The sequence below is a fragment of the Mangifera indica genome, chromosome 6 (assembly GCF_011075055.1).
Source record: "Mangifera indica cultivar Alphonso chromosome 6, CATAS_Mindica_2.1, whole genome shotgun sequence".
In the NCBI taxonomy this organism is placed as follows: Eukaryota; Viridiplantae; Streptophyta; class Magnoliopsida; order Sapindales; family Anacardiaceae; genus Mangifera; species Mangifera indica.
Genome location: NC_058142.1, coordinates 9,747,070 through 9,771,932, shown reverse-complemented (window position 1 = coordinate 9,771,932; position 24,863 = coordinate 9,747,070). Strand labels below are relative to the sequence as shown.

Here is a 24,863-nt window from a genome sequence, read left to right as displayed (position 1 = left end):
TCACATATATATATATATATGACACAATAAATATCAGGGTATTGTTTAGATGATTTTAAAAGCACATCAGAGTATTGTTTCTCTCTTGATAGTGTAGTGTTCAGTTGGAACTTAAGAAAACAAGAGATGGTTGCACAATCTTCTACTGGGGCAGAATATATTGTTGTTGCAAGTGCAGCAAACCAAGCCATATGGTTGCAAAAACTCCTAAATGTGACTATTTTTGTGGATAACAAGGTTGCAATTGTCATCACTAAAAATCTTGTTCATCATGGAAGAACTAAACACATTAATGTGAAATTTCATGTCATTTGTGAAGCAGAGAGGGTTGGAGAAATCACTTTCGTGCATTATAACTCTAAAGATCAATTGGCTGATGTCATGACAAAGGCTATTGCTAAACTTCAATTTGAATCCTTAAGAATGAGACTTGGAGTTGTCAAAAAAATCTTGAAGGAGGAGTGTTAGTGACTTGAGGTTGTTTGTGTCTTTTAATATAATCCAAGTTAGCATAACTATTTTGTTAGTTCATGTTTTGTTTAAAATAGATGATGATCCATATTTTATAGTACTTTTGCTAATACAAGTATGGTTTGCCTTAATTCTTGACATGTGAATTTTTATTTTGATGTGTATAAATGACTTTATTTGGGAATGAAAATAGAACTCTTTTTACTCACTTAGCTCTCTGTTTTCTCCACACAAAAAAAAGCAATATTAGAAATCTGTTTTACATCCTCTTTTCATCCAAAAATTGTTAATCTTTTAGTCTAGCTAATTTTTCTAGGTTATGCAACAATAACAACCAATAGTTGAAAGGGGACCAGCATGTTAGAGGTGTTGGTTATATCACCAATAATATTATTTAATTGCACTGTTGTGTAAGTGTTATTAGTTGTACTTCAATTGTTGGGACTAGTTGGTTTTCATCAAAAAAACATGATTAGGTGACTCAATAGGAGATACATATGGATTAATTTCAATGACTTGAATAATTAAGGTGTTCTTTGATCATATTTTATGGGAGTCGTAAGTAGAAGATATTGATTGAGATTGATGGAAAGACAAACAAAGGCTTTCTTGTGTCTTCTTTTTCTTCCATAAGGGGCCATTGGAAAAGGGAATCGTTGAAGATAGGAGATCTTGTTGGAAAGTCAAGAAACCTTTCTCGGGAGCCTTCTTCTGACATTAAATTGTTGAAGTTACCAATGAGAAACACATTAAATAATGTTGAAATTCAGCAAGAGATTATGAACAATAAGTCATTTTTAATGTGGTTTAACTTGCTACTTGGAAGCTTACTTTCACAATTGTGTTATTAATATGTGTGTGTGTGTGTATAAAAGTAATTATTGACAAAGTTTCAATTTGAATGCTAAAAGTGTTGTCTTTAAGCCTTTATGGTCTTGAATTTATAAAGGAATAGACTATGGTTACATGTGTACAAAACAAAAATCTTAATATAATAAATCATGACATTTTTCATTATTATTGGATAATCATGTGCTCCCAAAACAGTAAGACGATGAATGCACTTCACTTGCACTATTGTGTCAGGTTTTGTTGGTTGTACTTCAATTATTGGGACTAGTTGGTTTTCTTAAGAAAAACATGATCAAGTGGCTCACCAAAAGATATACTTGGATTAATTTCAATGACTTGAATAATTGAGGTGTTCTTTGTTTGTATTTTATGGGAGTCATAAGTAAAAGATCTTGATTGAGATTGATAGAAGGACAAACAAAGGCTTTCCTATATCTTCGTTTTCTTCCATGAAAGGCCGTTGGAAAAAGGAATAGTTTAAGATAAGATATTTTGTTGGAAAGTCAAGAAACATTTCTCGAGAGCCTTCTTCTAACATCAAATTGTTGAGGCTACCAATGAGAAATACATTAAATAATGATGAAATTTAGTGCAAAAGATTATGAACAATAAGTTATTTTTAAGGTGGTTTAATTTGCTATTCGAAAGTCTACGTTCACAATTGTGTTATTAATGTATATATATAAGTAATTATTAACAAAGTTTTAATTTGAATGCTAGAAGTGTTGTCCTTAAGCCTTTATAGTATCTTGAGTTTATAAAGGAATACACTATGGTTACACTTACACATGTATGTAATTGAAAACAAAAATCATAATATAATGAATCATGACATTTTTTGTTATTATTGGATAATCATGTGCTATCAAAATGGTAAAATAGTGAATGCACTTCACATGTAACTTTTAGGATCATGGAAAATGATCTCGTGATAATAGAAACTAACAGTTGTATTTTAAAGAGATTGTGAGAACAATGATACCTGGTAAGTCTTGCTCTTGTCACCATTTTTGAATATGAAGGTTTTTATCTACACTTGAAGTCAACTTGCATACATGTAATACATCTCATCATTGATCATGTAGTTGATCACTGTCAGGGTGGTTTGTCAAATTTATAAGCATCGATTTATGAAATTGATCAAGAAGGAGTTTTACCATACAATAATTAAAAAAAATTCAAAGATGAGCTCACTATTCAAGCAATCTCAGACTATTTGTCTTCCACCTAAAAAGACACTACCAATAGATGCCCTAATCCAGGAAATCAATGTTTTCAATTGAATTCGGAAGTTTTGGTACGTAGTAGGCCCTTTGTCCCCTTTGCCAATTCAACTACTTCATCAACTCACTTACATTTTTGTACTAGCATTACAGCAAGAACATAATGTATTTTAGGGTTTGAACTCCTTATAAAAATTGTTCTGATAAATGTCATTTTTGGATGGCAATGGCCGTCCAGTCCATATAGATTTTCTATTATTAGCAATGGTAGATTTTCAATGTTTTCAACTCGACATATTAAGAACTCAAAAGATTAAGAACATATTAAGAACTCAAAAAAGAGTTTTAACATGAGGGATCCCAGAGAATTGAAACTCTTTAGTGATATTAAAATGGGATTGACAATTAATTGATTAACATATTGAAAAAGTAAGGTGCTGGATTGGTCATTAGTCACAAAGCAAGTCAATAATTTAAACAATGTGGGCAACAAAAATAGGGGTTTTAAAAGTAAAGAAGCTTTAGATTTTAGGAGGTACTTTAAGCTAAGTTTAAGGTAAGACAAGATAGATAAATTAGGTTTATCTCCTTTGTTTGTTGTTGAATGGCATTGGAAACAAATGCGAATCCAACTCAATCATCACTAAATGTTGTTACTTTTGATGAATGCATAGATAGTCAAACAAATTAATATATATGGTCTAAATCATGTTAAAAAAATGAAAGTTTAGAGGCCTTTGCACATTTTAATATTATTGTAAATTGGAAAGCATGGAAGATCTCAGACATCTTGAGCACAAAATCCATGTGGGTACTTGTAAAAGCCTTCCAAGTCCAAGTTGAATGATATCAAGTGATTGTCGGCAACATAAAGAAGGAAACCAAATTATGATTGCTTGAGAGCAAAAACAAATGAAAGTGAAAAAAAAAAATTTGGTACTTGGTGAGATAAAATTAAAAGTTAGTGTTATTTAAAATATAAATATATTAGGTATATATTATTGGATGGGATTCTAAAACCATTTAAGTTCAATGTAAATAATGATATAAATAAGACCAAATAGACCGTTTGAGTACCAAAATAAGAGATTTTATATATAAAAGAATATAAGTTCAAATCTTATTTAATGATGTATTAAAATCAAACTCTTAACTTACATAATTAAATAATTGTAGGATCATTTACTGAGCTTAAAATTTATCCTACTTGATATATTCGGTTCAATTATAAAAATAATGATTCGATTCGAATAAAATTTCTTGTTAAAAAAAAAAAACAATGATATGAATAAATTTATGTCATACCTTCTTCATTGAAAAGTGATTATATATATAAAGAAAATCTTGCAATGTAATGAGTTATCATTTCAAAAGTTTTGAAAACATATTTAAAAGAGATTTTGATATTTATAAAAAAAAAAAAAAACCCTCTGGAGAATCCTAGACAAACACAAACTTAACCATGACATGCAAGCCAAATTTAAAAAGTAGCATGATTTCAAGTTTTAATTTAATATGAAAAAATTCAAGAAAGTTTTTTTATATATATAAATGAATTTACTTGAGCAAGAAAAAATTCGTGATATTGAATCTGATGTGAGAGATAATACTAACTATTAAATTTAATTATGTAATTTTGTATATATTAAATGACATCGGTAGATATAATATCAAAATATTTGTGATACAAGTGTGAATCAAGAAATGTATTTTTATTCTAATTATGCATAATTATATTGACTACATTATTCTAATTTTACATTTTATTCTAATTATGTATAATTATATTGATTACATGATTTGTTTGAAACCTGAGCAATGTTGTACTTATTACAGTTTATGTTGTCTAATAAACCACAACCCAAATCTTTTTGTCACGTCTGTCAGTTCCAACCCGACCTTTTCTTCGTTTGTTTGTTTTCATCCTTCAATTTCCAATTTTTTTTTTTTTATAAATTAACGCTTTAAGATAGTTGATTAAAAGAGATTAAAAATTATTTTAATAATTTATTTTTTATTATTTATATTATTTTATTTATTTTATAAATAATAAAATATTTTAATAATTTTTTTATTATTAATGATAATATTATAAATAATATAAAGAATAATTTGATTATCATTTTTATCTTAGTTATTAAAATATTATTAAGGCAATTTTAATTTTATTATAACTATATCCTTATTTATTATTTTTTTATGGATAAAAATAATCATATTTTTAATTAATATAACAAATAATATAAAAATATTTTAGAATAATTATACTCAATGATATTTAAGTAAAATAATATAATAATATTATTTTATTATCTCTAACAAAATATAATAATTATTTATACCTATCAATTTTTATCAAATATAATAATAATTTATACTCAATAATTTTTAAAATAATTTATCTATAAAATAATTTTTCAATTTTAATAATAAAATATTTTTTAAATTAATCACTCCATTAAGTATTCCTCAAATATATCGAATTAGAAAAAAGTTTTTAATGAATTTATATGCCACCAATGATTTTTTTGTTAGAGTTGGATATATATATATATATATATATATATATATATGAAAACAAATATTTATTTTTTTAGATCATATCTTTGGGTCTTTTTCAATAAAAGAAGTTCATGATCAAGATTTTCAGGGTTTTCTCAATACGAATTATATAAATCATTTTGTTCATAATTAATAGTTTATTGGAAGGATATAAATAAGATCTTTAAAGTCTTATAACTTAATAGTTTCTCTTGAAAAATTCTGATCTGTTTTCAACAAATTTCTTCCTATTTTCTCTCTGTTCAGACACCCTAAAAGACCATTCATTATGAGGACTTAAATGAAACGTATGTTCACAAAGTGAAAAACATCCACGTGATGTGGCCAACCAACCCACTAATCATGTGGTGGACCATTCATCATGCAATTTAGACCCTCGGATCTTAAATCATTTTCCACGGCCCTACAATCGATTGACAATGCCTAGTGGTAGACACATAAGACAACGCACGTCTCTACCGATTGGTCTTGAATTTCTTCATGGTGGGGACCTCCTCATGTAATTTAACACCTTCCCTCAAATTGGATTAACATCAAAATCAAACCAAACGCTCTTGCTTCCCTAATTTTGTTACTAAAAATCATACATTTAAGTCTTAGATATTCATACGAAATCGCACGATCCATTCTTTCAAGGCTTATCCACTAAAACTAACATGGAACCTCTACAACCAAAAGCCCATTTATAAAATTGTCCTACGCAATTACATGAGTAGATGATATAATTATTTATATTTATCTTATATAAAGTATTAATGATTGATATAAATATAATAGTAAAGTAAAGTTGGTGAGCTCTGTCGAAGTTAAAATTCAATTTTAAAGTGACCAAGCTAAATTTTTATATAATAAAATTAAAAAAGAAAGTTAAATATGATGCTAATATATCAAAATTCATATATAAATGTATTTGTAAAAGTTAAAGGTTAAACCGAAAAAAGAAAAAAAACTTGAATGGTATGTTTTCAAATTGGATATAGAACAGTCGATTTATCTTCATATAGGCATAGCGTCATATAGTTGAACTTATCAATGAGGGATTCCATATTAAACTTCATCGTAATTTACTTTTCAATATATATGATTAGACTATCATTCAAAAGTTTATCTTTCATCTTGGTTTAAAGTTTTGTTTTAATTATTTTCATGATGGAAAATGTATATCCAATTGTTGTTATTGATACAAGAAAAGGTTTAGATTCAATTTGAGTAAGTTGGTCTTAAGAGCTGACTTAACTCCTTTTGATTTGGTTCGAATATATTTTATTCGAATTAGTTTGGTCTTAAGCTCATTATTCTAATTCCAAGAATGTCATGTCTTGAGATTGATGTTGAAAAAATAAAAATAAAGAGATAACAAGGTAAGAAAAACAAATGATATTACTAGATAGAGAAAAATCTTACCATGATGGAAATAGTTGAAATCAAGAGCTACAAAAATGTTGAAGATGTTTTATTGACACTGATAATGGATGTCTTTCATCTTGTTGATTCACATGTTTCTTCAAAATTAATAGTTGTTTTCATGGATCACTCTCCTAAAACGTAATATCAATTTGTTTCAATTCAATTTATTGAATATTTTGAGAATGATCAATAGTAGAGTTGGCAAACAAGCAAGCAGGTTAGATATAGATAAAACAGGTATTGATAAAAAATGGGTTGAGTTATACGGATAATAATTTTTGAAACTCGTACCTGACTTTACGAGTATGAGTTAACCCGTGGGTTACCCACTAATATTAATTTCATACTATTTTTATTTTGTTTTTATTATTGTAATATATTTTTTTTGTAATTTTTGATTTTTTTTAATTATATAAGTATTATGTGAAGGAACAAAAAATTATTTCAAATTATAAAAATGTTTTTTTAATAAATTTAAAGAATTTTAATTTTAAACATAGAATGAATATTTATAACAAAGTATTTAACTTTCATATTTTTTAATTTGTTTTCAACACAATAAATTCTTTTTATTTTTGGGTAAATTGGAATTGATTTCATGTCAAAAGAAAGGAAAATATGTGAAATTTTTGTTAAATGTGTTATAAGTTTGATATTGAAATAGAAAAAGAAAATGAATAGAAAAAAATAATGACGGACCTAAAAGTACCCACACGCATACCCAACTTGCTCATAAAAATTCATTGCCCGTAGGTCCGGGGTCTAAACATTTATAACCTATGTTTGTATTTAGATGAATTACCAATGGGTTATGTTGGTGATCTACCCATTTTGTCACCTCTACTCAGTAGTCATTTTAGAACCAATTTGAAATAGATGCTTAACTATCACGCGTGTTCATAATACAAAGTTAAAATATACAAATGCATTACTTAAAATTTCTATAATTTATTTCTAAAATAATAAGTAATAAATTTGGAAATGCACAATACAAACATATGTTAATTGAAGGCTCACTTACAAATGCCATTCATTAAAATCCAGGCAGAAATCACTGATCACCAATCATTTATAATGAAACAAAATAGTAATAAAGCAACAATAAACAATTGTCTATTAAACATTCCTAACTCTAATTTAGAAGTGAGCCTCTTTTTTTCACAAAATTGAAAAAAAGAATATAAATGTTTAATAAAGACAAGTCAAACACTATTATATTTTCTCTATTTGAAATTGTAATTAATTTAATAAATAAACAAATAAAATAACAAGCTAAAGTAAATAAATAAATATGGATTTAATTTTGAGTCCGCAATTATTTCTAATTAAAAAATAACATTGATTTTGGAGAAGAGCATATGGATTTTTTTCATTAGGGTTTTTTTTTTTTCTCGAGTTTTATTTATAACTCTACGATAAGAGTTTTAAAAATTATCAAACCTTGCCTTACAGATATTAATCCACCAACAAGTCACACAAGAAGTTTATAAATGTTAAAAGGGGTGTAACTTAGGAATGAGTACATTTACTTAGCTAATTATGTGAAAAAGATGAATCAAAATTAACATTAAAAAAGGAAGTCTAAATATGAACAAAGATAAAAAAAATAATGATTACAAGTCCCATAATTAGTTGTAAATAAATGAAGTAATTAATGCTCATAATAGAGACAATTTTTCTTTCTTTTGTATGCTCTTAAGTGTTGATGAGAAGATGTGAAATCTTGTTCTTTAGAGAAAACTACTTTGCCACCAAATTCATAACTACCCACCATTAAGTGTTTCTCTATTTTGGGAAGGAAGTTAAAATAAGAAAGAAAGAAAGCAAGCAAGTATAATTAATGAGAACATGATTTTTTATTTGCCCATGTAATGGGCTTTTCACTTTTATTTTTTGCAGAATTATTTGTCTCTGAATTTTCTAAGGTTTCAAAAAATATCAACATGACATTTAGGTTGCATTTGGTTAACAAAATATTTTGATAAATTTACTACTTATATTATTTTATTTAATTAATAAAATATTTATATAATCTTTTATTATTAATTATTTTATTTGGTTTGTTAAATAATAGAATATATAAAAGATTCTGATAATTATTTGTTATCAAAAGTAATGTGTGATAAGGATGATGTGACCGAAAATATTAAAAGATAATTTGATTACCATTTAAAATTATCGAGGTAATTTTGATATTATTATAATTATCTCTTTATTTATTAATTTTTAAGATAAAAATAACATCATTTTTAATTAATATAATAAGTAATATAAAAAAATATTTTTGAATAATTAAACAAAGGTATTTAATAAATATTATTTTGTTATCTCTAATTAAATACAATAATTATTTATATCTATTAATTTTTATCAAATTTTATTAAATATAGTAATAATTTATATCAGTAATTTTTTAATAATATATTTTTATGATAATTTTTTATTTTTTATAATAAAATATTACCCAAACTAAATATACCTTAAAATATAAGAAATTATCGAAAGCTCCTTTTAGATTTGACAAAACCATTGCTTACCAACCTTAAATAAGAAAAAATAATTGTCAAAGGTGATAAGATATTTTTTAATTCAAACATTAAAAGAATATATAAGAAATAAATAATCAAATTTATATAAAGTTGAGATTACAACTTTAACCTACAATTGGTGTGTAAGCGAGACATAACACAAGTATTGCCACTAATTAACCATTAACCAATTAGACTATAAAATAATGTGAACATATTCTTGAGCGCACATATAATAAATTATTATATAATTATGTATTATTTATATGATTTTAAATTAATAATAAAATAATACATAATTATATAATGATATGTTATATATATTAATATATTTAAAAATGTATATATATAATATTATTCTTAATTAAGAAATTCCATTTATTTTGAAGGGTTACTATGAATAGAATTGTCCATTTTGGCATAAAATCAACCTGGGAAAATAGACTTAAAATGGCACGATAAGAAGAAAGTCATGCACGAAATTCCATTTATTCTGAAGGGTTACTATGAATAGAATTGTCCAATTTGGCATAAAATCAACCTGGAAGAATAGACTTAAAATAGCATGACTAGAAGAAAGTCATGCACAAAATCCAATGGCACCTAGCATAATATGTGAACTTGACATGCACGTCACTCCATTCCATTCTATCAAATAAAAAAGCAAGTGATTTTGTTTCATTTCACTGTCAATCCACACTATAAATAATTATCAGGCGAAGGACTTGTTCCCACCCAAGGTTAACTGTAATTTCAAACTCCACCGCCTAAAGTTTTAAAAATTCAAAGATTAATTTGTCAACCAACTTCTGTTAAAATCTTTAGTCAAAATTAAGGGTAAAATCATTATTTAACATAAATATTTAAAAAAATAAAAGTTTATATCATTTTTTCTCTTGATTTGAAAAATAACACATTTTTTTATGATTAAGTTTTAAAAAATAACATTTTTCTCTTAGAATTTTAAAATTTTTTAACAAATGGCGATTGCTTTCTCTTCCTTCTGGTGATGTCTTTTCCTCCGATGTTTTATCTTTGTCTGAAGCCCTCTTCCTCTGGCAATGTCTACATGAAAAAATTCAGACAAAATCCAAGCCTTTGTTTGGACAATGACAACGCTTAAGGATTTTTCGTCTGGATGTTTGGAACGTGTCATTGTTGTCTAGATGTCTAAAATGTGTCGTCGTCATTTGGATGTCTGAAATGTGTTCCAAATGAATTGTCGATGCTTTATGACAAGTGAAATTAAGTTTGAATTTTTGAATGTTCCAAACGAAGATCGCTCATCATTAGAGGGAAAAAAAAAAACTTAGAGATTTAGAGGGGGAGAAATGGTCACTTTTCAAACTTTGAGTGAGAGAAAATTGTGTGATTTTTAAACTTATAAAGAAAAATATGATAAAACTTTTATTTTTTAAATTTTTTTAATAAATAATAATTTTATCCCTAATTCTAACTAAAATTTTTAATAAAAATTAGTTTCTAGATAAGTATTTGAGTTTTTAAAAGTTAGAGTACAACTTTGAGTTTTCAATAAATAATGTAAATTTATTTATACAAATAAAAATAATAATTTATAATTATATGATATGATTGTTTATTTTTTCTCTTACTTAAAAATTACTTAATCAAATTTTATCATTTTAATTTACATAAATATATTTATGTATTAATAGAAAGTCCTTCAAATTATATCACGATGTCATTAGCAAGTAAAGAATGCTTAAGCACAATTAGTCGTTGATCAATCCAAAATTACAAACAATGCCCACTGTCAAACCGCCAGCGCAGACAATTATCAAGAATCCCTCCAATATTATTTTAAATTCACCCCAGATCTTTTTCTTCCTCTACTTTAATCCTTTTATACAAAAAAAAACAAAAAAAGCTCAATACATGGTGGTAGGAGAAACATGTCAACTTTTTAGTGGACAAATCACAATAATACTACGTGGTGGACTTTTGTAGGAGGACAAACATGTAAAGTGATACCGTAACTTAAATTACAAGGCTATGGACTTTTTGCAAGTTCACTCCTTAAAACTTTAGATCCACTAAAATTTGAAACTAACACTTATACCCATATGTATCAACTGTCATCTATTTCAAAAACATTTATAAAAGTCTAAAATAAGCCTATTATGTTAATTTTTAATGTGAGTTACATTTATTATAAAATCTCATTAAAAAAAAAAAATAAAACAATTGTTAATTGATAAAGATCTTAGTATTACTTTTTAATTATACTGGATCTAATGTTATTATGCTAAAACTTAGGGACCAAAAGTATTTGACTGAAATTTAGGTCTATCTCTCACTTTCACTTCCAAAACTTCATATTATATTTTGTTCCGTTAAATTTAGAATATCTTATTAACAACTTAGACATTATGAAAATGTGGACATTTTACCACGCCCTAATTTTTATTTATAATACCCAAAATACCCTTATTGCTTCATGTGAAACGAAGTTAGAATGACAATAATACCCTCCAAGGAAGAACTTTTGTCATTCTTTAAGAAAGTAAAAAAAAAAAAAAAAACAATAATAAAGCATGGGGATTTTAAAACTTTCGGTTGGTCTTTGATTTTCTATAAAAAGTAATAAACTGGGATTGCAAGGTAATATTTTTATCTTAAAAACTATTTATTATTATTATTATTATTTTTTAGCGGTGGTTTGAATTTCAAAATCACTCATAAAAATAGATAAATGTATTAAGTTTAGGATCCTTTTTTATAGTCAAAGAGGTGCTTTCAAAATTTGAATTTAATATATATAATTTAAAAAAATAAAAAATTTTCAGTTAGAATCCATTTAATATTTTTAAAATTTATTTTAGGAATTAAATTTAAAAATAATATTTCACGACAAGGATATGATGGAGATTTGAAGCAAAGAGGAACCAAGGGCAAAGAGGTAAATTCATGGAAACTTTAGTTAGAAAACAAAAACAATCTCGTAATAATGATAATAACAATAATCATAATACCAGAAAACTTTCGTCTGAAACAAAACAAAATTCTCAAACCAAAACACACTCTCAGTCTCTCTCTACTGTGTCTTTAAGACAAGAGATAGAAAGATAGATTTGATAGAGAGAGAGAGAGAGGGGGGGTGACTCAAGGTTATGTAGAACTTAAAAGTGAGAGAGAGAGAGAGAGGGAGGAGTAAAGCAAAAACAATATTTTCATTGTTATAGGGTTTTGTTTTTTCATTTTTAATCTTCGATTTTCATTTTTTCAAACCCAAAAAACAAAACCCACAAGCACCAAAAACAAACTTTGTGCCAGTGGCATTTAAATACACAAAAAAAGAGTTAATGCAAGCTGACTGCTCAGATAGATCTTATTGATTCTCCTCGAAGGTGCGGTTTTTTTTCTACGATCCAACCTACATTTCTTGGAATTTTTGGTAAAGTTGTGATTTTTTGTGCACGTAATTTTTGTTCAATTATGTGGTTTTTGAATGGTGTGGTGTTGGATTATGGTTTTATTGGTGTAAATGCAAGTCGGGAGTTTGGTTTTTATGGAATCAGATCTGATTTAATTTTATGTAAGATGCTGGTTTCTATTTTTGTGCATTTTGTGTTTTGAGTTGGGGATTTGGCTTAAGATCCAAAATTGAATTTTGGTTTTCATTTGGTTGGAAAAGTAGTGGCTTTTTAGCTATTGATTATTCAGTCGTTTTTATGTGTACTTCTGTTAATGTAATCTAGTTCTGATTTGAAATGTGGGTTAATTCAGTATTGATTTCTTCATTTGATTGGGATAAATTTGTAATCTGTAATTAAAGTACTTAGTTTTAGGCGTAATTTTGGGACATTTTTGGTTTTATTTACTTTCTTCTTCAGAGTTTGCATTGTGACGTTAAGTTTATTTGATTTAAGTGTTGTTGCTTTTGGGAATTGATTTCTCAATAATTTGGAATCTGGGCTCCTTTGTGCACTGAAGTATATGTGGGTATATGAGGAGTTTAGGGAAGAAGTAGTGTAAATACGGTAGAGTTAGAGAAGAGAGAAAAAGATGAAGGCGGATATCCCTCTTGATTATGCGGTGTTCCAACTCTCACCAAGGTGCTCACGGTAAGGAAAATTTTTAATGAACATATATTTTAAAATTTCATGGTATTTAGCTTGGTATGTTTTACAATATTTATTACTTTCCCATTTGGGCAGATGTGAGTTGTTTGTATCTACTGGTGGGAACACCGAGAAGCTTGCCTCAGGGTTAGTGAAGCCATTTGTGACTCATTTAAAGGTTGCAGAGGAACAAGTTGCAAGGGCAGTTCAGTCAATTAAGCTTGAAGTTGGAAAACATGACAATGCCGAGACCTGGTTCACCAAAGGAACACTTGAAAGGTTACAATTGGTGCCAGCTTAGACATTTGTTGGTTGGTTGATGAATTGCTTGGATTCATATTTTAATTTGATTGACACTTCATATTTCTAGGTTTGTGCGGTTTGTTACTACTCCAGAGATCTTGGAGTTGGTCAATACATTTGATGCAGAGATGTCTCAATTGGAAGCAGCTAGGAAAATATATTCTCAGGTATTAATTGCCTGATTCTTCATTGAAGATATTAATTTAAAGTACCATTGCCTTCTATATACGCTGAATGTGGGTAATCTTGTATTTCAGGGTTCCAGGGACCAACTTTCTGGTGCAATAGGTATCTTTGTTTTTAGCTTTATCTGGTTAATCCTATCCATCCTTGTAGGATTAGTCTGACCACATTGCATCTTAAGCCTGTTATTTTTAACTGGCACAAATGATATAATATCTTAATATACTAACCAATGATATTCAATAGTTGTTTGGAATGTGATTGAAAAATGCCACTGTAACTAGCATTTTTAATAACCGAGGTTTCACTGCTTGTGATGATGTGATCAATCAGAAGATATCAACGGATTTCTAATATAGAGTTAGGCTATTGTTTGAATGTGATCATGCACTTAAAATGGAAATATCCATTCAAGGAAAAGTGAAATTTGTCATTGAGTTTCTAAGAATTTGTGTTGGACATTGTATAGCTATGATTTGTATAGAATTTGTGTTGTTTTAAAACATGATTTGAATTTGGTAACACATGCTGTATTTATAATGGCATGGTAATCTTGTCGAGAACATTTATCTATGGAAATAAGAAGAAATATATCTATGTACTATGAGTTAAATAAGAAGAAATATATCTATGTACTATGAGTTGCATGTAGTTTCTTTGAATTTGTACATTATTGGTAAACATATGTCCAATTCATAGTCATGTAGCAGCTGGGTAACTGGTCATGGATCACATTTTTTTTTTATCACATATTCTTGTTCCAAACTCTTAGTGAGAAATTTTCTTATATATTGTAATACCCAAGAGATTCCTATTTGAAATCTGTGACAGTAGCCAAATTGCTTGTGGTTATTTTATTGTCATTTTTCATATAGAGCTTGCTTTATCTCACTTTGTGTCATTTAAAGGTTCAGCTAGATTGAGCTCATATATAAATTCTACTTGCTTCTGGAATTTAATATGGCTAATTGTCTTTTTGCATACTAGTTTCTGTTTTCCATTTTTAGATATATAGCATATTTGGTGCTTAAATGCATTATAAATGATAAATTCAATGTTTTTATTTTGGTTAATGTCTTTAGTTCATGGATGATTTCTTTAAACCTTATGATCTTTGCCTTGATATATCAGGAAACCACTTGACACAAAAACCTAAACTAACAACTAAGGTCTCAATATAGTATTAAGCTCTCTAGCATGACCATGACATGATCTTTGATTTGTAAGAAAATCTATTTCCCCTAGCTGTGCTATCTTAACGTTAGGTGGTTTGGGGCATGGACTCCTTAAGAGCATAATGGATTTGCAGTTTGCTGTTTCTTCAGGAACATGGTGTGGTTGATTCAAAACCACTTGAAACAGTATTCTTAGCCTGGTACTGTCTACTGTGTAAAGTTTTTAAAGTTGCAAATTGTGCCTTTGTGGCCTATGCTGCTACATTTCATTATGCACTGACAATTAGATAGAGAGAAACTTGTTGAGTAATAGGAAGACTCAGGAAGACCATATTAATAGGACATCACAGAAAAAACATATGTCAACATAATTGAAATGTTCATTTTTGTAGATAGGTTATTTTTTTAGTATGATCCACTATTTTAGTTTTTTTTTTTAACAATAACGCACCTATCTAACTCTTAAAAAAATGTTATGAAGATTTTTCACTCTGTATGCCATTAATTAATTCTCTTAGTTGATAATAACTTGGAAATGTTCAAGGGTTCTCGGGATTAAAATTTTTTCACACCAAGCTTGGGGTGGGGCATGGTTTAGATTTGTAATTGTTAAAAAGAAATCCGTCATGAGTGAATTATTATCAATGAAAGTAAAATGAGGTTATGAAAAGTATTATTGTGAATTTTTTTTTATATGTTCAGAATGTGCTTGGGCAATGCTTGGTTGTTACTGTGTACAGCTGAAAGTTCATCCACAACTCTGACACACATGCAAAGAGTCAAAAGCTTTTGAGACATTCTGATAGGGAACCCAACCAGTTTCCAAAAAAAAAAACAGTAAGCAGACACAACAAATAAAAAAAACTATTTTGTTGATAAAAAAAGAATTACAATAGGATAAACTGACAATTCAAAGAGCTAGAGCCTTCCAATTCCGCCATTTAAGGCGCTAGAGATCTCCCAAATCAGCTCTAAGGCTATCCACAACTAAGCCACTTGTCTTTTTTCCTCAGTGTTACTGTTCCTTTTATTCTTCTCATATCATACTATCCTATTCTAATTCAAATCTTTAGTTCCTTATAATTAATTCCATCATTATCCATCATTCATTATTCAAATATTATCTAATTTTATTATTTTCCTTATTTTTATCTTAATTACATTAGTCAATATTATCTTAATTTTAATATCCATTATTTATATTATTATCCATCCTAGTCCTAGCATTATCTTCCCTCTGGGAATCACTTTGTTTTGAAGTTGGGAAATTTGGATTTTTTTTTGGTCTGGAATAGTTTATTTTTTCAATCACCAACTATCAAGAATTTTTTCTTTTCCTTCTCTTCCTTTTACACTTCTTCCAGTTTATGACTCAATTTCCACCAAGCCGTAACTCACAGTTACGGACCCACAGTGAAGCTGCTCAAAACTCTAATATTTATCTTCTCTTTTCCTCCCCTTTTAGTCTTCTCATAAAATAATATCCTATCTTAATTCCAATCCTTAATTCCTTATAATTAATTCAATCATTATCCATCTTTCATTATTCAAATATTATCCAATTTTATTATTTCTATTATTATCTTCATTTCTTATCCTAAAATAATTTCCATCATTTCCATGGTATCCTTATCTATCCTAACCCTTACACATCCACAGAGCTTGATTGGTACAGGTTACACCATTTAACTCAAGATTGGCTGAGAAATGATATAGAATGTTAGATTTTCCAATCAATGTTAATTCTGAGCATCATCTCTCTAGCATTCTTGGTGATTAGGATCCTCTGGAGTCTCTCTCATGTAGAGTGAGAGCATGAGAGACTGGGTATGCCTCTATGGATTAAGGTTAAGTTTCCTTGTTAACTAAGTAAGTACCTCCTTTTTTAATTGCTTCATAGTTCTAGCCATTCACTTCCTGGCTCAATGAGATGATTTACACATACAATGAGAAAATTTGCAAAGGAAAAGAACAAGAAAAGGGAAATCTTTGTTAGTAATAGCCAAAAAAGTAGTGTTCCAAGTAAATTTAATGGTTCAACTGTCAATTATAGGTCAATGTCCCAGAAAATTTCAAATCCTATTTTGATTTGTTAAAAGCCAGCTATTCTTTGATGTTGCCATTTTTAGGTATAATGTTGCTTCTTTCCTCTTTGCACCATGGCATATCATCTTTCTGAAACTGTTGATCCCAAATTCTCAGTACATCTCATTAGCTTTATTCTCATTGCTGCAGGAAATAACAAAGTTTTTTCTTGTTTTTAATTCTGAATGAAGTTACTATAATTACGCTGACGCAACATTTGCCAATTTGCTTTAGGGGGAGATGGCACTGGAAACACAGCAGCAGCTGATGCAACAAAGTAAAAGTTTCTCCTTTATCATTCAGTTATTTATGTTGAACCACTTTTTAAAATCTGATAATTTTATTGATCTGTGGCTTTTTTTTTATTTGCAGCAACAGTTACTTTTTCAGTTGTTATTTTCAATTTTTGTTTGCATGCTGGATCCATCTAATTGTTAACCATTGAAGGCATTGCTGTTGCGTAGTCTTATAAGGGCCGTTATCATCTTTTAAAATGATATCATATTTTAGGAATGTGAGTCTTGAACATGTTTTCTTATATATATATATATATATTAGGGACTTTCATATGTGTTTCTCATAAAAGATAGTAAGCAATTAATTGAATGAAAATAAAATGAAATCGCATAATTTGCATCCTGAGAAAGATTTGGTGGTGGAAACCTGTCATACATGAGGTCGACCATGTCTGGTTATGAAAATGGATTGATGTTTATAATTAAAGCTACTTGTCATGTAAACAAAGATTATAATTAATGTATATTGCATTAAATATTGAATTTAGACGTTCTCACTTTTTCTTGAAGTTGCTTCTAACTCATACCTTGTTTTCTTATCCCAATTTCTACAGGAAGGAGCTCTTGAGGGCAATTGATGTGCGTCTGGTTGCTGTTAGACAGGACTTAAACATGGCTTATGCTCATGCAGCAGCAGCTGGTTTCAACCCTGAAACTGTTTCTGAACTCCAGCACTTTGCTGATCAGTTTGGTGCCCATCGCTTGAAGTAAGAACTCTGGAAATTCTTTCTTCAATTATATTAACCATTAACTCAGAAAGCTTAAGGCGAGGGCAAGGAGCTTGAAATTTTAACATATCCCTTTCTTGAATAGCTAAATTCGTTAACAGACTTACGTGGATTAAAGGGTTTAAATACAATAACTTCGGTCAAATGAGCGCAGGTACTTGGCTGAGTTACTATTAACTCTTGAAAGTTTAAGCTCATGGGAAAATTCCCTAAAGAATAAAAACTATATTCTACAGGATATTCTTAGAAAATCAAATCCCCACTTCTGTGTTTGTGTGCACATATTTATGTCTGAAGGAAGCGAGAGAGCATGTTAATAATTTTGATGATTTTGATAACGGCTGCATCATATACAATAAAATATGTAATAATTCAAAATTGAAGTATCTCATTGTCATGCGATTTTCAAGTGGTCCTGGTGAGGTTTTGCTTCAGACACTAGTTGGCCTTGTCAAGCTGTTTTAGCTGTTAGAAATGGTTATAGGTCGCATCCACAGTGGTCTAAAACTATGCCTAACACATTACCATGTTATGAAGGACTAACTATTCAGAAAATGGGATTTACCTTGTACCTTAGATGGGTTGGCTAGACAAGGACTTGGGATCTATCATAGGGTGATTAATATTTTCAGTAGGAAAATAAGTAGGCTTCATGCTAGTTCAGTCAATGTCCATATACTTTTGTTTGATGCTGCATTGTGGTCCAGGACATTAATCAGATTCTATTTCAATGAAAGGTGCCATAATTTTTCTAGTGGTGGATTTAATTGTTGTTTCTGTCTAATTTTTTAGGCACTTGGATTTGACATATGGTTGAATGAGATCTATCATTTAATTAATCAATGAATGGCCTGCCAATTGTTGCACGTTGGTCCTTGTCATTTGGGAGATCAGTAATGTGCAAAATAGCTATATGACAAATCTTCCTTAATACTAAGTTCATGTCAATAATCATGGGTATCTATCTCAGTTACTGTTGGAATCTCTTATTTATGTTATTTACCACAGGTTTAAAACCTTTTGGATGCTTCTTAAAATAATTTTCAATAAAAATTCCTAATGTACATGTTAAAATAACCCCTTCTTTTTGTTGGTTTGTTAATTTTTCCGGTTTTGAGCATTGGGATTCCCACAGTGGGTCAATAGGGCCAATATCTGATTTGCTAGAGGACACCTGGGAAGACCCATTCATTATTGTGTCTTGTACTTACTATATTGAACAGTGGGCCCACAAATTATGTATATATGCTATTGTACATAAAAATCAAAATCTCTGCACTGTTTACTCACATGCTACCCAAATTCAGCTTGTGAGATGTACATGTTAATTGACTCTACTGTTTGTGGCAAATGGGTATTATCTTAATATAAAACCCACCAACCAATATCCTTATAGGAATCTTATGTTAAAGTCTAATATTATACATGTCACATCATGGCAGGTATAGCTGTTAGAAAGGTGCTTTCTTATTTTCAAAGATGCAAAATTTCAAGTTATTTTAACCTTTTTGTTGTTTTATATGAATTCTTAAGTATTTTCACAACTGGATGACAATTATGTTGCTGTGTTATTTCATTCGTTGTGTAGTGAAGCTTGCACCAAGTTTAGCTCAATTTGTCAAAGAAGACCAGATCTGATCAGCCTATGGAAGCCAGGTGTCAATGATCAAGCGGCCCGGGCCTCATGGGGATCTGACATGTCAATTGATGACCCCTCTGAAGAACAAAGTGGGCCCCATCAATTTTCTCAAAATAAATCCCAGAATCCATCTGGCCAAGACAAACAACAACAACAGCAACAAAGAACAATACAAACTCAAAACCACCTTAACCAATCAAAACCCTCCACATTTCAGCAACCCAAGTCCATTTTCCCAACACAACAGCAGCAGCAGCAAGGGAACTCAGAGGAAAAGAACAACAAAGAAGAGAAGAAGAAAGAAGAGGATGCTATAACTGAGTCATCAACAAGTCAACCTCCTTCTAGGCGACTCAGTGTGCTAGACAGAATCAACCTTTTTGAAAACAAACAGAAGGAAAGCTCATCAGGCTCTGGTGGCAAACCTGTTGTTGGAAAATCAGTGGATCTAAGGAGACCCTCATCTGATGTATCATCCTTATTTACAAATGCACTGACTGGCCCTGCTGAGAAGGCTGTGTTGCGAAGAGGGAGTGGTGCTAGTGACATGAGCATTGACTTAGGCAATGAAAGAAAGGAAAATAATTTCTCAGATAGTCCCTTGTGTACGCCATCTTCATTGTCTGTTTCTCAGTCCAAAAGTAATGTGTTTTCACATGTATTAGAGGATATTAAGGACCAGAAGGATCAAGAAGGTTTAATTGATTCAGCAAGTTCAAAGAAAGTTGGGTTTAAGAGTGATGGAGACAGAGTTTCTGATTCTGTCTGGAAAGATCCATGTGAGGGGCAAGTGAGGGTTGCAGGGTTTCCAGAGCAGGTGGGATTGAAGAGGGGCAAGAATTGGAAGGATCAAGTGGGTTCACAACTGAACCAATTAAAGTCTTTCACAGATAGGAATGATCAGGTTAGTGTGACTGATCGAGAGGTTTCTGAGAAGTTGAAGGGTTCTTTAGGTAGTGGAGAGAAGAGTGATCGATTTAAAGTTCAAGCCAGTTCTCAGGAGACTGTTGGGGTGAAGGACCAAACTGCTTTGCAAACCCAGACTGGAAATTCTGTGAGTAAAGTCGGGGATTTTACTTTTGATAGTGAATCTGGGAATAGAGTAGATGATGCTGAACTGATACATCCGCTAGAATCTCAACCGCGTTTTAGGAGCTCTCAAAGTCATACTCGGTCTCTCTCAAGACAGTTTGAAGGGGGTATTGGAGTAAAAGTCAGGGAAGCTCGGGATAAAATGTCTGCAGCTGATCAGTTGGCATTGCACCCCCAATGGAAATCTTTTACAGAAGTTGAAGAAGTAGGGACGAAGGACCTGGTGTTTGGAAGGGAACAAATAAAAACAGAAGATTCTGGAAGCCAGAGAATGAAGTTTCAAAAACAGGTTGCTGCAGGTCCTGAACAGATTGAGAATTTGCAGGGTAGGAGAGATGAAAGTGGGTTAATTTATGGAAATAGCAAGCCACTTTTATCTGGCAAAAAGGTTTCAGGGAGTCAAGAGGGTTTTGCTACTGCCCCAACACTGCCGGGTGAGCAAGTTCAGAGAACAAGGCAGTCAAAGGGAAATCAAGAACTCAATAATGAGCTGAAAATGAAGGCAAATGAGTTAGAAAAGCTTTTTGCGGAACACAAGCTCCGAGTTCCCGGGGATCAGTCCAGTTCAACAAGAAGCAAGCCTGCTGACACACAGATTGAGCAGACGGTAGGTTCACATTACAGGAAACCAACAGTGTCTGAAATATCTACTGCTCAATTTCCTGACAAAAGCACTGTGATTGAACCATCTGGGAGTTCCAGTAATATGGAAAACTTCAGTACTCCACCATTGAAGATACCTGACAATCAGGATTATGGTGATTCCCTGAGGCAGAATTTCTCTGAGCTTGGTTTGTCTGATGAGTCCAGAGGAAAATTTTATGAGAGTTATATGCAGAAAAGAGATGCAAAACTGAGAGAAGAGTGGAGTTCTAGAAGGGGAGAAAAGGAAGCCAAGTTAAAAGCCATGCAAGACAGTCTTGAGCGAAGCAGAGCTGAGATGAAGGCCAAATTTTCCAGTTCGTTAGACAGACAGGATTCAGTTTCTACTACTGCTCGCCGTGTGGAGAAACTCAGATCCTTCAATTTTCGATCAACTATGAAGACTGAGCAGGTATTTTTTGGATAGCAAGTGTTGAAGCAGAGTAAATCAATATTGTTGGAATATTGTGGCTTTTTCTTTATAAAGTTTCTTTATTCTTTTATATGTAAAGAATTTTGATGGAGTGAATCTTTTGACAGCATCCTGTAACTTCCATTCGAAGCGAAGAAGATGACGATCTTTCTGAAATTTTTGAGCAGAAATATTATGGACAAGATAGATCTATCATTGAGAATTCTTTTGGGGATTATGGTTCTAAAAGTTCTCAGGGTAAGAAGCTTTTGCCTAATAGAAGTATCTCTTCAACTACACCTCGCACTGCTGCCGCACCAATTCTGCGTTCATCAGGTAAAATTTCCAATTCTGGTTCTGGAAGGCGAAGACCCCAATCAGAAAATCCTCTGGCGCAGTCTGTTCCCAACTTTTCTGACTTAAGAAAAGAGAACACAAAGCCTTACTCTGGGATCAGCAAAGTGACAAGCCGTTCACAGGTGAGAAATTATGCTCGCAGCAAGAGTACTAGTGAAGAAGTAGCTCTTGTAAAGGAAGAAAAGCCTAGGCGGTCAAATTCCTTGAGAAAAAGCTCTGCTGGTCCTGTGGAGTTTTCTGATATGGCCCCTTTGAATTCTGATGGTGTTGTATTGGCACCTTTGAAATTTGATAAAGAGCAAAGTGACCAGAGCCTCCAAGAAAAATATTTGAGAAGTTCAGAGTCAAAGCCGTTCCTCAGGAAGGGTAATGGCATAGGTCCTGGTGCTGGAGCTAGTATTGCCAAGCGAAAAGCTTCAATGGCAGCAGAGGCTTTGAGAAATGAAGAAGAATATGTTGAGGCTTTTGAGGCAGAAGATTCAGCATATATGGCGAAAGAGGATTATGAAGAAGAAGAGCATGAAACCATAGAGGTTGAAAAATGTATTGACATAGATAACGAGAAATCAAGACTGAGCCAGGGATCAGACAAAGTGGGTAATTCTGGATCTGAAAATGGTGATTCCTTGCGATCTCTTTCTCAGGTTGACCCTAGCTCAGTTGTTGAGTTACCTACTTCCTTGCCATCTGCATTCCATGCATTAGGGTCTCTGCAAGACTCGCCAGGAGAAAGTCCTGTGTCATGGAATTCACGCATGCATCATCCATTTTCTTACCCTCATGAGACCTCAGATGTTGATGCCTCTGTGGACTCTCCAATTGGGAGTCCTGCATCGTGGAATTCTTATTCTCTTTCCCAAACAGAGGCTGATGCAGCTCGCATGAGGAAAAAATGGGGCAGTGCTCAGAAACTTTTCCTTGCTCCAAATTCTTCCAATAATCAGTCCCGGAAGGATGTGACTAAAGGGTTTAAAAGGTTATTGCAGTTTGGAAGGAAAAATCGTGGGACAGAAAGTTTGGGTGACTGGATTTCTGCTACAACTTCTGAAGGAGATGACGACACAGAGGATGGGAGGGATCCTGCCAATCGTTCTTCAGAAGACTTGAGGAAGTCCAGAATGCGGTTCGTGCGGGGCCATCCTTCGGATGATGGCTTCAATGAAAGTGAGCTATTCAATGAACAGGGTAACTTGATTTGTTAGTCATTTTGCAGTTATTTGATAGGCATAGTTATCAGATAAGTTCTTACATGTTATTGTAGGTTTTGAAATTATTATGTTTTAGAAGTTACTGTTCTCTATTTCTTCTGCCAGTATTACTATCATGGTTTGCCCATGCAGTGTATGTTAAAGTTCACGTAACACAACAGAGATGAATGCTGATGAGTATTCTCTGCACAATGAATGTTATTATTATTATGTATGTGTTTATATATATATATATATATAGTGTCAAACTACCTTTAACGGCCAAAACTTCAAAAACTCAATACTATAGTTTTTATTTCAGGGTCTTAAGCACTAGGATTTAATCTTTTGCTCTTTCTTTCATAGTTTTTCTGTTGGAGTTCAATATCTACTCTCTATATTTTAGTTGATCTAAGAGTAAAATTACCTTGATGGTTACTCTTGTTTGTTGCAGTTCAAGCCTTACATAGCTCTATCCCGGCACCTCCAGCAAACTTCACGCTGAGGGAGGACCATATATCAGGAAGCTCCATAAAAGGTGATTGATTTACATTTTTCTCAGTTTGCTGTAATCAATAAAAGCATTTTGTTCGGTGTGATTTCTAAAAACTTAATTTCAATAATTATGGTTTTGCTGACTCAATCACTATGATCCAACGGTTTTCTCCCTGCATTTACTGCAGTTTGAATCAAGGACACCTTTCAATAATACCAATATAGGGAATGAATCTTGTTATAACTTTTAAACCTGACACTCTAGAAGAGTCATTATGAGAATTTTGTTATCCTTCTTTAGGTTTTGAAATTCATCATAGGTTATTCGGTTCGCCTATGAACATAATTGATAATTTTGTGATTTAACTCCTGAAAATATCATGGAAAACATGTTTACTTAACATCTTTCTTTATATAATTCACGCTCACACCTCTATCTAAATTTTGCAGCACCTCGATCATTTTTCTCACTCTCAACATTTAGAAACAAGGGAAGTGACTCGAAGCCCCCATAAATTACCAGGTGAAGGCCTGGAGTGATTGGGATCATTGTTAAACAGTAGATTGTAAAGGATGATATAATATAAAATAGATACGCTTGAGGTAGGCACGACAGAGCCACTATATATGTTGTATATTGTATGGAACGGTGTACACGCCTATTGGCGTATTGCCATTGTGATTTTGGTAGGCCTGGTATTCAGTATTCTTTTGTGACTCCCAAACTCTTGTTAGAATCAATTTCGCCGGCAGTTAAGAAGAGTGATGTGATTATGCGGGGTATTAGCTTGTTAAACTCAATTATACTGTTGTTATATCTTCATTCCTTTTCCTTCCATTGCTATTGCTGTAATTCTATCTTGTATTGGAATAAACAGTTTTAGCCTTAATTACTTTATGAAGATTATGGCAATAACAATTTGGTACTACTATATTTCTTTAGCTGCTGGACTTTTGAATCATAGTATAGGATCATGATATGACTAGCTGGTTTAACCAGTTATACAATAGTCTTCAGCCCCAGGAATTTGGCCAAACGACAATTTCCCACTCAAGTTTAAGCGTTATCTTAAAATCACATCTGTGAGGTTTGAAAAACTTTAAATCTTATTTATTCGTTAAAAATCTCAGTTAAGGTTAAAGT

The 24,863-nt window shown here is 31.2% G+C and overlaps 1 protein-coding gene across 5 annotated transcripts; it reads left to right on the top strand.

Moving 5' to 3' along the window:
• Window positions 1-12,043: 12,043 nt before the first annotated feature.
• LOC123218250 (COP1-interacting protein 7-like) lies at window positions 12,044-24,661 on the top strand. Of its 5 annotated transcripts, none has more exons than XM_044639550.1 (11): window positions 12,044-12,411; window positions 13,024-13,128; window positions 13,222-13,404; window positions 13,496-13,595; window positions 13,686-13,716; window positions 17,106-17,148; window positions 17,722-17,874; window positions 19,484-21,680; window positions 21,809-23,222; window positions 23,679-23,762; window positions 24,170-24,661. In XM_044639550.1, exons 2-11 carry the CDS (start codon window positions 13,070-13,072, stop codon window positions 24,232-24,234), a joined length of 4,329 nt encoding a protein of 1,442 aa, XP_044495485.1. In that variant the 5' UTR covers window positions 12,044-12,411; window positions 13,024-13,069; the 3' UTR covers window positions 24,235-24,661. The 5 variants fall into 5 exon arrangements, with proteins under 5 accessions (XP_044495485.1, XP_044495487.1, XP_044495486.1 ...); XM_044639552.1 differs by having other exon boundaries at window positions 12,998-13,128; XM_044639551.1 differs by having other exon boundaries at window positions 12,934-13,128.
• Window positions 24,662-24,863: the final 202 nt, after the last annotated feature.

Excerpts from the sequence above, each read along its gene's own strand:
- LOC123218250 (XM_044639550.1), top strand. The coding sequence starts at position 13,070 with ATGAAGGCGGATATCCCTCTTGATTATGCGGTGTTCCAACTCTCACCA. Across the intron at positions 13,405-13,495 it reads ACCAAAGGAACACTTGAAAG|GTTTGTGCGGTTTGTTACTA; the intron begins GTTACAATTGGT and ends TCATATTTCTAG. Across the intron at positions 23,763-24,169 it reads ATCAGGAAGCTCCATAAAAG|CACCTCGATCATTTTTCTCA; the intron begins GTGATTGATTTA and ends TAAATTTTGCAG.